The sequence below is a fragment of the Ochotona princeps genome, chromosome 1 (genome assembly GCF_030435755.1).
Source record: "Ochotona princeps isolate mOchPri1 chromosome 1, mOchPri1.hap1, whole genome shotgun sequence".
NCBI lineage: Eukaryota > Metazoa > Chordata > Mammalia > Lagomorpha > Ochotonidae > Ochotona > Ochotona princeps.
Window position 1 is genome coordinate 18,169,900 of NC_080832.1, and position 12,233 is coordinate 18,182,132.

The 12,233-nt window shown below is 35.1% G+C and overlaps 1 protein-coding gene across 3 annotated transcripts in view; it reads right to left on the reverse strand.

Moving 5' to 3' along the window:
- Positions 1 to 12,233, reverse strand: part of ADGB (androglobin) — a 170,280-nt gene that overhangs the window by 109,108 nt on the left and 48,939 nt on the right. For all 3 annotated transcript variants that reach the window (XM_058666997.1, XM_058667057.1, XM_058666939.1), the window contains 3 exons: positions 11,121 to 11,260; positions 8,544 to 8,630; positions 2,574 to 2,821 (listed from right to left, as the gene is read on the reverse strand). In XM_058666997.1, the coding sequence (XP_058522980.1) occupies positions 2,574 to 2,821; positions 8,544 to 8,630; positions 11,121 to 11,260 (475 nt within the window). The remainder of the gene's footprint in view (positions 1 to 2,573; positions 2,822 to 8,543; positions 8,631 to 11,120; positions 11,261 to 12,233) is intronic.

The following is a 12,233-nucleotide window of genomic DNA, read 5'->3' on the forward strand; positions in this document are numbered from 1 at the left end:
AGAAGCTCTAGAAAATTTCAATATTCACAGAGACTAAAAGTATGCTACTAATAAATAGTGGCTCAAAGAGGAAATCGGAAGAGAAATAAAAAAAAAATCCTAGAAATGAAGATGACAGCATAACGTACCAAAACTTACAGATTCAACCAAAGCTGTGTTATGAAAAAAGTAAATGTCAATAAATGATCTAACAGTGCGTCTCAAGGAAACAGGAAAACAACAAACAATACAAATCCAGAACCATGAGGAATAAACAAAAAAATTAAACTAGGGAAGAAATAAACACAATTGAAGGTAATAATTCAATAAAAATCCAATGAAATGAAGGGTTGATTTTTGAAAAAAAACTACATAAAAAATAAGCAACTAACAAAAAGGAAGAAAAGAAGAGGCTAAAATGGACGCCACAGAATAAAAGAAGCTATAAGGAATTACTACAAACAGTTATATCACAACAAACTGGAAAATCCAGAAAAAAAATATTAGACAAATATAATCTATCTAAAGTAATTGATGAAAACATAGAAAACCTAAGTAGACCGATAACAGAAGGGAAATTGAATCAGTGATGAGCCATTTCCATCAAGGAAAAGCCCAGCACCACCTTGTGGCTTTTCAGGTGGCTTCACTGTTGAAATCTACTTTATTCAAGAAAAACTAATTCCAATACTTCTCAAAATATGAAAAGCACGCATCTGGAAAACCCCTTACTGAATAAGTCTTTTACAACACCAGCATCACCTTCATTTTAAAATATGAAAAACGTGTAACTAAGAAAGAGAACTATAGTCTCACATCCCTGATAAAAATAGATGTAAAAATCCTCAACAAAGTACTAGCTAATAGAATCCTAAAACACACCAGAAAAATCATTCACTCGAACCAAGAAGGATTTATTGCTGGTAACAGGGATGACTCAACATATACAAATCAAGAAATGTAACATATCACATTAAAAATAAAAAAAAGCATACTATTATCTTGATAGATTGAGAGAAGGCATATAATAAAGTTCTATATCCTTGCATTGTAAAAACCTAAAAGAAATTCTGCATGGAAGGAACAGTCTTTGACACAATCAATGCAACATATAACAAATCCACAAAAATCACTGTATTGAACGGGGAATGTTACAAGCATTCCCATTGAGATCTGAAACCAGCCAATGATGCACTCTTTCACATTTCTACAGTAGTTTTAGAAGTTTTAGCCAAAGCCATCAGGAAAGAAAAAAAGGGGGGGAGAGGCAAATTGTAAAGGAGGAAGTCAAATTACTTCTACTTTCAGATAGCATAATCATATATATATATATGTATACACACATATATATAGCGCAGATATGCTTTTAGAGATGACTCTACTAAGAAATTATTGTAACTCATCAGAGACTTTGGTAAAGTTTCTGATCATAAAATCAACACACAAAATGTCAGAAGTCTTTGTATGCATGAATAATGCTACGGGTGTGAAAGTACTCGTAAAGTCAGTACCATTCTGAAAAAATACAAAAAGTTTAAGTATCTTTGAGGAAATTGAACCAAAAATGTGAAAGATCTCTATAATGAAACGTGTAAAATGTTAAAGAAAAGAAATAGAAGACAGAAAATATGAAAGAGTCTTTCAGGCATGTGAATTGTAATGATTAATTTCATCAAAATTCCCGTACTTTATAAAGCAACCCATGGATTCAATGTGATCCCACTGAAAATATCAAGGACAGTTTTCTCAGCTTTGGCAAGAACAATATTAAAACTAATGTAAAGACAAAATAAGCTTCAAATAGTAAAAGCAATCTTAAAAACAAAGGCAAAGCCAGAGGCATCACAACAGATTTCAAGGCACATTACAGGGCAATTATAATCAAAACTCTGTGGTACTGGCACAAAATAGGTGTGCAGCTCAATGGAACAGAATAAAAAACACCAAAATCAATCCATGCATTTATAAGCAAGTAATCTTTGACAAATAAGCTAAAGTCACTCATTAAAGAAAGAACAGTCTCTTCACAAATGTTGAGAAAATTGGGTCTCAATGGGCAGCAATATGAAGCAAGAGCCCTTGTTACATTTTGCATAAAAATGAGTTTAAAATGGATGAAAGATCTAAATTTTTAATATACAATCAAATAAACAATACTATCAAATGTTTTTTAAAATAATATCTGACATATTTTCAGTTTAAAAAGAATAGTGTTTTTATACTTTGTTAAACGACTTTAAATTACTTTTTTCAAATTTAATCCTCCATATCATAGTAACACATTAAAAAATCTAATCTGCTATCATTTCACATTTCTTCGAAGATGTAGAGAATAACTTTCTTTGTTGTTTGATGCATTCTACTCTTCTTTTAACATATAGAATATACTTAATTTTAAAGAAAGCAAAAAATGGAAGAAAAATTAAGCATAGTAAGCACCATCATAAGATATAATAGACTAGAAAATAAAGGACAATTTTTATAATACCGCATTAATAATAATGACAAGCAAACAAAAATCTCATTTAAAAATGTTTGAAAATCATTTAAATACAATGTCCATATTGAATAACACTTTGACCTAAAATACTTACCCTTCAAAGCTTTGTCACTTTTCTCAGGGATTTTCAGTGTGGTCATGGAAGGTTCCGGCTTAAATTCCTTTGAATCCTTCACTTCCTTTCCCTCTTTGGATTCTTTTCCATCCTTCCCCTCCTTCCCTGGCTCTTTGGACTTGGCATTGACAACTGCGATCTTGCTTTCAGAGGTGAGATCATCTGTCAGCTTAAACTCAGGCAATATTTCTTTCAACAGCTCCCAAACTTTGTCTGTATATTTTGGGCTTGGAGAAAAGGCAAAATTTAGCATTAATTTTGAAGTCATGTGTGTTTGGTTACTTCAATTAAAAAACATACTGATAGAAAACATTATTTTGTTTATAGGAAATTTTAATTATGAGTATAATTTTATTTAAAAGCATAATTATACATTGATTCACTCAATTTTAAAAAAATTTACACCCTCTGTATACTAGGCTTTGCTAAATGTTATGAAGAGACCATATTAAATCCTGGTTAAATAGGCCCAGTTTTGCTTTGTTCTTATATGCAATTACTGCATTAAATCATGTTTTCTCCATTCTTGTCACCATTACTCTGCAGAGCCCTTACAATTTCCTTGTGCAATAATACTGTCACTCTGACTGATTGAGTTCTGCCATGGGCTATACCGATGAGTATTGTCTTCCGAAATCACAAATCCAGCAACGTAATCCTCATATCTAAGGTAATTCAAGAGCTCTCTAAGGTTGGTAGGAAAGCCACGTCAGCTGTCATGAATTCTGCTTACTTCTCTCCCATATGTCCATGCTACTTCATTACCTGGTAGCACATATATCAGCTAGACAGAATCGCAAGCATTTTTAGGACTGCATGCTACTCTCTTCCATGCCCTAATCCTTGATTTTCTTGGAGTTGACTTCCACACTTCAATCAACTAATCCATTATCTTCAGTTCTGGTATTACCTCTGGAGGGCTCTAAGCTATACCTTTCTGCCCTGGTATCTCAAAGAACTTATTACACATTTCTAGTATAGTCTTAAAATTTTATCTTGAAATACATTCAACACATATTTACATCCTCTGTAGCGAAAATTCAAAGTAATTGTTTTAATAATAAAAGGCATAGCACTGCACAAGATGAAGAGGATTTGTCTCATGGATCTTAACATTCAGTAGCTGTATGCTGAAAGATGCAATGTGAAGGAGATAAAGCCATATCTATGCCTATGTATCGGTACATAGTGTATATGTACATATATGCTTATATATCTATATCTATTGTCTATATGTCTCTATATATCTATAGGTATCTATTTATATTTAGAGTATATATCTATATGTAAATGTAGATATATATGAAGAGAGAGAGAGGGAAACAATAGAAACTGATAACTTCCATGATGACAATGAAGAGGATGAGATGTGGCATAACTTGGTGACAGAAGATTTTAACTTGGATGATATGAAGACTTGTATGAATATCTAATACTTACACTGAGCTAAGTGTTATGACAAACTCATCAAAGTGACTATCTGATGGGAGTTATTCCAGGTTATAAAAAAGGACAGCTTCTGTAAATATCCTAGGGGACAGTGACTTTTGTATATTTAAGCAACAGAAAGCAGGCCTGGTGGCCAGTGAAGGGTTTTCCAAATGCAAATAAGGTTAGGAAAACTGTCAGACATCATACATGAACCAGTGCACATCCCTGGTGGTCCAGATTAAAATGTTAAAATTCGGGCCCAGAGTAGCAGCCAAGTGGCTAAAAGTCCTTGCCTTGCATGTGCCAGGATTCCAAATGAATGCTGGTTCCAGTCCTGGCTACCCCACTTCCCATCCAGCTTCCTGCTTGTGGCCTGGGGAAGCAGTTGAGGACAGTCCAAAGCCTTGAGACCCTACATCCATGTGGGAGACCCAGAAGAAGCTCCTGGGTCCTGGCTTTGGACTATCTCAGCTCTGGCTGTTGTAGTCACTTGGGGAGTGAACCAGCGGACTGATGATCTTTCTGTCTGTCTCTCCTTCTCTCTGAAAATCTGACTTTTCAATAAAAAAAAATTAGAAAAAAAGATTTAAAAATTCAAGTATAATGATTAATGACAAAAAGGTTTAAAGTGAAGAGGTAGTACAATTCTAGGTACAGCATTGCTTTTGCATTTGTTTAAAAGCAAGAGACAGAGAGAGAGAGAGAGAGAGAGAGAGAGAGAGAGAGAGAGAGAATCTTCCATATTGTGACTCAATCCCCAGATGCCCATGACAGCCTGTCAGGACCAGGTTAGGCGGCAGCAACAACCACAAACTCAACCTGCTGCTGCCAAGTTGATGACAAGTTGATGCCAAGGAGCCGAGTGAATGAGCTGTCGCTGCTGCCTCTTAGGGTGTACAACAGCGGGGATCTGTAGCAGAAGTTGGAACAAAACATTTTGCTATGGGGTATGGATGTCATCAAGTGACATCTTAATAGCTGCACTAGATTTTCTTTTCTAATTTATATCTTAGAAAGTTATTGTGATGATCATGAGAATAATTACCTAAAAGACAGCAAAGTATGCCCACAGGAACTAGTTGTAAGGTGAGCTGTGATAATGAGATAAACTGGAATGGTGATTATGGAGACATAGAAAACCAAATAGATTGACAGTAAGTGGAGAACCACTGTTGATTGAGCTCAATGAAGGAGTATATAAGAAAGGAACTGCGTAATGAAGGATGACTCTGCTTTATTTTATGCAGCTGTAGTAATGAGGTTGGTGCTACCACGATATACTGAGATGAGGCATTCTCACAGGTACATGGGCTTGGAAAGTTGAATGTCAGAAGTTCCTTTTTTAATATTTTAAGTTGAAGATACAGTTCTGATACCAAAATGACTATGCAAGTCAGGCAGTTGGGTATAATTCTGAATTCAGGAAACAGTGGTCGGATGTGTAGATAGACTTTGGATACTACTGTTATCCAAAATCCTAAGACAGGACCCTGTTACAAACTATAGTTAGGCGGTTGAAAAATAACCATAAAGTCTTACAATGATTAGCAAGTAAGGTCAAATGGAGAGTATGTTGTTGTGGCAGCCAAGTGAACCAAATGTTGATAAAGGGAAGAGTTATCCAGCAGAGTCAAATACTATAGTGTCAATTAGACTGGATCTGACAAGCTTAAAGTCTTCAGGAAAGCTGCTCAATTGATGTTGAAAGGACACAGTGTTAGATGAGAGGAGACAATGAAGTGTGGGGAAGAAGCAGACTGTCGCCAGACCACTCATTCATTCAGGTTTTTTTTTCTGAGTGAAATAAAGAAGATGAACTGGTAGCCTGAAAACAGTAATTGGTTTCCTTCTCCCTCTGTGACTCAATGAACTACCTGAAGTGTCCCCTGATGGCCCTTAGATCTCCAGGATCTAACAATTTGTATGCTTTCAGTATGTTTTGTTTTTCAGCTCAATTCTACAGCAGTTCTAAACATGAATATTTTGATATTACTGATATTTGAGAGCTATAAAATTTTATGTTCACAACTACCAACTGATATTGGCATGATTAAAGCACATCTTTCTGAATCCATGAATATGTTGCTGCTTTTCCATCCACAGGATAAAAGAAAATTCTATGAAGTAAAAAACATATTAAAGCAACAAAAATGACCTTATACATTACTGGACAATTCAAATTAAATATTTGATGCAGAATGCTGACAGTGGCTATTATGGCCGGGTTGGCCAGAAGCCAGGAGACAGGACATTCATTTGCATCTCCCACATGGGTAGAAGGGGCCCCTGACCTGGGCTATTTGGATTGCCTTCCTAGACACACAGCAGAGTGTTAGACCAGTGGAGTATCAGTGGAGTAGCCGGTACTTGAGCCAATACATGTGAGATAATGAGACATGTCAGTATTACACATGATGCACCCCCATACCATGGGTTATTCACATACACACACACACATATATATGTATATATTCTATATAAGTAAATAATTAGTTGAAAGGCAGAGTTACATAGAGGGGGAAGGTATGGAGAGAAAGAGAACTAACTCTAAACTTTTGTAGATATGTCATAAGCAACAATAAATTCATGCAAACTGATTGAACAACTAAGATTCCTATATTTATAAGTGATAATGATTGTAACAGACTTACACGTACGAAAGCATAAGAACACTTTCCAATTTTCTTGCATAATTTTAGTATATTATTCTAGCAAGAGAAAACTGACACAATGAATTGAGCATTTTTCTACTTGGTAATTATGCTGTTCTCTTTTTTCTTTACCCTTCTCTCTGATGGATTTTTGATGATCGCACATCTCTGATAGCCCTACTGACCACTGCACAAGGATAATTAAGACAAAGGTATAAACATTCCATGAACACTAATGATAAAAAACCTAGATTAATCCATCCATACCTTAAAATTTCTGCTATTTACAATTTTCTCAGTAACATTTCTACATTATATCAGGCAAACTCACAAAAGGTATCATCTTGCTTTTTTCCAAAAGAAAAACACAGGTTCTATTCCACAGATAAGTTGCCCTCTGAGAGGGTATCTTACCTTCAGTATTTTACCTGCAAATATTTCTGTTTGAACCAAACATCATCTATCTTATCTTGCTAAAATGAGGGGATTGTTGATGGACTCTAAATTGCTACCTCTGAAGGACCTACCTTGAGTCTCTTCTCACCTCTATCAACCCTGGCAAACTTGCCACCGGGGCGCTCAAAGATCTGAGATATTCCAAGCTGATAATTGTACTCTGGTTTTGATCCATAATGTGAAAAGTAGATATGAATGATGATGTATTCATATCTATTGACACACTTATTTTAAATGCACCATAACCTAATCAGTTTTTTAACTATCTATGGAAATGATATGACATGAAAATAGATCAGACTCAGTCTACAACCTTTATATATTAAATAACATTGTGAACTTTTAAATGAGCTCTGCAGTGCAGAGTATTTCTCTTATCTTCTTTACTTACCAAGATTTTAGGTCACAGATAGCAGATCATTTTATGTCTAGTATCTTATGAATGACAGAGGTGCACAGCTTTGGGGAACTGGGCTTCTCTAAGCATCCGTTCCCTCATGACCAATGATGTATAGACACTTGTTGGGGTTGTACAGAATGAACAATAAGATAATCCTTTCAGGAATTTGGCTGTGGTTAGACATAATATATACAAAAACCCAAAACAATTTTCTGTATTAAAGTGTAATTGCTGTATAAGTTTTAAGAGAAACCTATAAATAGTTTATCACAATAACTATAAAATAAATGTTTTACAAGTAATTTAGTATTTATGAATCAGATGGGAAGGTATTAAATTCATAACACATGTAAGTGTGGGAGATATGTTACCCCAAAATATGAAGGGTTGTTGGATGGAAGGAAGAAAGAACAGTGAGAGGCTCTGTGTCTTCCTGCTCATATTTCTGGAAGCAGGGCTTACATTTCCCAAAATCAAAGTCTTCCTGCTCCTCGCCTTTCCAGAGAGAACTAAGATGGACCACTACAAGGTCTTTGGACAATTACACGCCCTAAGATGGTGCTGGAGGAGTCCACTGGAACAAGCTATCAGCCAGCTTTCATCTCACCTTGATTCACCTCCTCACAAGTTGTTACCTATACACACTCAAACCCCTTTTCCATTTGTCTTGTCCTTTCTCTGAAAATTGCTATATAAGCTAGATTTTCCTGGATATTCCCCATGTTAAATATGCATGTTACTCAACTTCTGTTTACCTATTTCTCTTTAATCTATCTTTGTCATGGGTGACAGTTCTAACCTAAGACCTATGGAATTATACTTCCCAAGTAAAAGGAAGCAGAAACTTCTCTAAAATCCTTAAGGAGCATACTCTTACTATAAAATGTTGTTCTCCAAACAGTTTGTAAAACATGAACTTTCTTGACATCTTCTTAAAGACTAAAAAATATTCTAAAGAAATCTTGGGTAGGCAGAATAAATAGATACCAGAAACTTAATGAGCAAACCTACTGAAGAGAAATGACTTCTGGCAACCATCCTGTGAGTGCATGAATAATTGTGAACTCTCCCAGCTCTCGCCTCTGAGCTACATGGATGCTAAAAAATAAAATACAAAAAAAGAAAAGAAAAGAAAGCATTTAAAAGCACAGTGATACATGTAAGAAGAGGGATTTGCTAATAAACAATAATATAGTAATAAATGTCAAAGGTCACACTTGTTATATAAAATACAAAATAAAGAAAGCAGTTAAAAGCACAGTGATACACTTAAGGGGAGGGAACTGCTGATAAACAGTACGGTAGTTGTAAGTGTCAAGGTCACACTTGTATCTTGTAGCACAAGTAAACATGCCAATGACCACATTTGTTTGTTGCTAAATCAGTTAGGTAGGTATGTTGATAAAATGTCACACATTTACAAGGTGCGTTAATAAGCCTTATATTTTAAATTTCTGAAATTATTTACCATGTAAATAAGACATTTCATATGTTCTAAAGCACGTAAGTGGTACATAACCCATTTTATGTATTCAATATTTGATGATGTGTTGTTTTTAAGGCAAAGATGTCCTTAGTCGTTTAAAGTTCAGGAATTGCTTTAAGGTGTGTATTGAATCACTTGTGGCAGGTTAAGTGGGGCATCAGTAACTTTTAATGAAATTGCTAGACAACTATGTAGGAACAGAGACATTCTATCTTGAACAACAGAGTGGATTTGCTAACATAACATGATGACATGTGATGCTGTAGTTCACCCTGTATTACTCTCATGTGATTCCTTCAGTAACATTTTTTTTTTCTGCAGTGGCTAGCCAATTTAGTTATACACAGAAATGTCAGAAGTCTTCCTCCCTGGAGACACAATGGTAGTCCACTGTGTATTAGTTCTGCTGCTCCTGGTACTGACCAACACACTCTGCACTTCAGAGAGAGATCTTGTCTTCTTAGCCACATACTTCTTTGTTCAAAAATGACATTGGTTTGCTGTTTGTGGATAGGAACTTCTACATATTTCAAAGACAAATATTTCTACATATTTCAAAGACAAATAGCTACTGGGATAGCTTCTCATGTATGCTAAATGAATTAATATTTTCAATGTAGAACACTAACCACTGTGAAAATTAGGGTATATAATATAATCTGAGAAGATTTTATAGCAATAATATAAATTATACCCTTGAAGAGAGGTTTCCACTAAAAAAAATTCCAAAAAAGTATATTACACTTAGCATGGCCCTTTATTTCTAAGCATTTTATTAAAAAAAATAAAAGTAACTCTATGACTCATGTTGCCATAAAATTCTGCAGAACCCTAGTTTCCAAAAAGAGAAAACGCCACTCTAATTTGCTGCATCATTTTTAATGCTTCACTGGTGTTGTGACGTTAGTTTCAGGATGTAAATTACATATGAAAATTAAGAGTATTTTTGCCACCCCAAAAAGTACCCTTTAATATGAATATCTAGTAGTGTTCAATCAACTACAAAATCTGGACTGAATCTTTATAAATGTTATTGATAGTACAAACTGATAGTTTGGTAGAATAGATTCTGCATACAAAGTTGGGAGTTGGCAAGGGAAGAGAGATGAAAAAAATGACAGCATGTGCGGTTGTTTTCTTTTGTAGTCTTGGGAGAGAATAGAAAGGAAGCTATGCCAAAAGAAATTCCGGTAAAGCGGAACTGGTTTCTGACTGGCATCGCTGTGCTTCCTCAAATGGCTAACATTCTCTGTTAAAGCTTGGAGCTGTGTCCTATTGACTGCTGAGCTGCTGCGGCACATTGCAGGGGATTCTGTCCTATTGACTGCTGAGCTGCTGTGGCACATTGCAGGGGATTCTGAGATTCCGGCCTGTGCACTGGTGTGGCAGAACTCTCCCGCTGGACAATGACAGAGTTGCACGCATTTTCACCTTAAGGCTTTGCATTTTTGCATGGTGAGTTGTATTGTAAGGGGGAGGATGCCTTGACCATTTCTATGTGCAAGTGGAATCTCAGAGAATGTAGCAAGGCATACATGACTCACACAGGCCAGGCACACAAGACAAAAGTAGGGTTTGAAGGAATATCGAAGGATATGTGTGTGTGTGTGTGTGTGTGTGTGTGTGTGCAGTTTCATCATGCATGTCTCAAAAGCAACCATACTTATTTGAAGTTTGAAGAGTACATGGCATCATTCAGCAGACTTTAGATTTTAAAAGCAGAGTTATTAATGCATAAATAGAGTCTAAAACTTTCCTTGGATCTTGTGCTAGATTATTTAGCATTTAGATGAACCAGTGTTTTCCTCCTCGAAAAAATTTGTTTATCTTACTAACTTGAAGCATTATTTCCCATGATTGACTTTCAGCTCACAATAAGACAGCCTAGGGGATTTAAAATTCTCAAATAATTTTTTTCTGGAGAAATTTTGTCTTCTTGTTGACTAACCCACTTATTTCATGTTTGGCTTTGTCACATTTATACTAGAAAGTTTACACTATTTGTAAATAGGCATTATTTTTAAATAAAGTTATATGTATCTGTGCTGGTTAGTTGCATTTTCTGCTTTTATATAAATGAGAGCTACTTTCTTTCCACTTACTCAACATTGGCAAGCTTAATGAGAGCTTTAGACAAAAGCATTGGCCAAAGTTCAAATTCATAGGTTGTAGCTGGAAGTAATAGATTGTTATCTTCATCAAAAGGCAGAAAATCATCAATAGTTATCTTCCTCCAACAACCCTAAAAATAAGAAGAAAGGAATATAATTTTGTTTAGCATAACCACACTATATCCAGAACTATATCAATACTGCTCTTTTTAGGCCTTTTAGTAAATTCTTGGCTGCCCCATTCTACAGTTAAGTAAATTAAAATGTTTGAAATGGAGGAATCAAAGCAGTATATGTATATAGAGATATCTGGGAAAAAATTAAATAATTCTATACAGTTGTAATACAAATTATGTAAACATAAATAAGAATTATCACATATTCTGATATGTGTCCATCTAACTTTTACTTCCAATATCACTTTTATTGCTAACTAAATATCTAATTTTACCACGAAGTAGATTGACTTTATTTAATGAAGTCATTATGTTTACTTGTATGTGTATTACTTTATAATAAAAACATGAAATAAATGATAGAATTTGTTATTTCAAATTCACATATATTTTCCTCCTTTTAGTTATACATGATAAGAATCATTCTGAATTAATTCCTATGTCAATAATTATTTTCGGCAACAACAGCAAGCATTGCAGGTCCCAAGAACTATGCAACACACAGCCTATACCATTGACTTATTTGTGGGAGTGCCACAACTGCAAGCCATGTGAAATGCCATGTGCTCAAAGCACTCTAGAAGTTGAAGGGGCTACACTGCTGTTTTTCTCAGGGGAAAGGCTGCATAGGAAGAAAACATTTGAATAGCAGATTCAAACAACAGCATGTTTTTTCCAGGTAAAAAGGAGCAATAGGACCAAAAATGGCTTCTTTGCATGACCCTTATAATCCTGACCTGAATATTATTTTATGTAATGGCTTTTAACCCTCTTCTTTTCCTGTAATAGATAATGGAGGACAAGTTAGGCTTAAAGGCACAAGTTTGTCAATACCTCCCCTCTTTATTATTGCAAATGAAGGGACCAAAAGATTACCACAGGCTTGAGAGAGAGAACAGGAAGTTCTTGTATAATAGGCACAGAATCT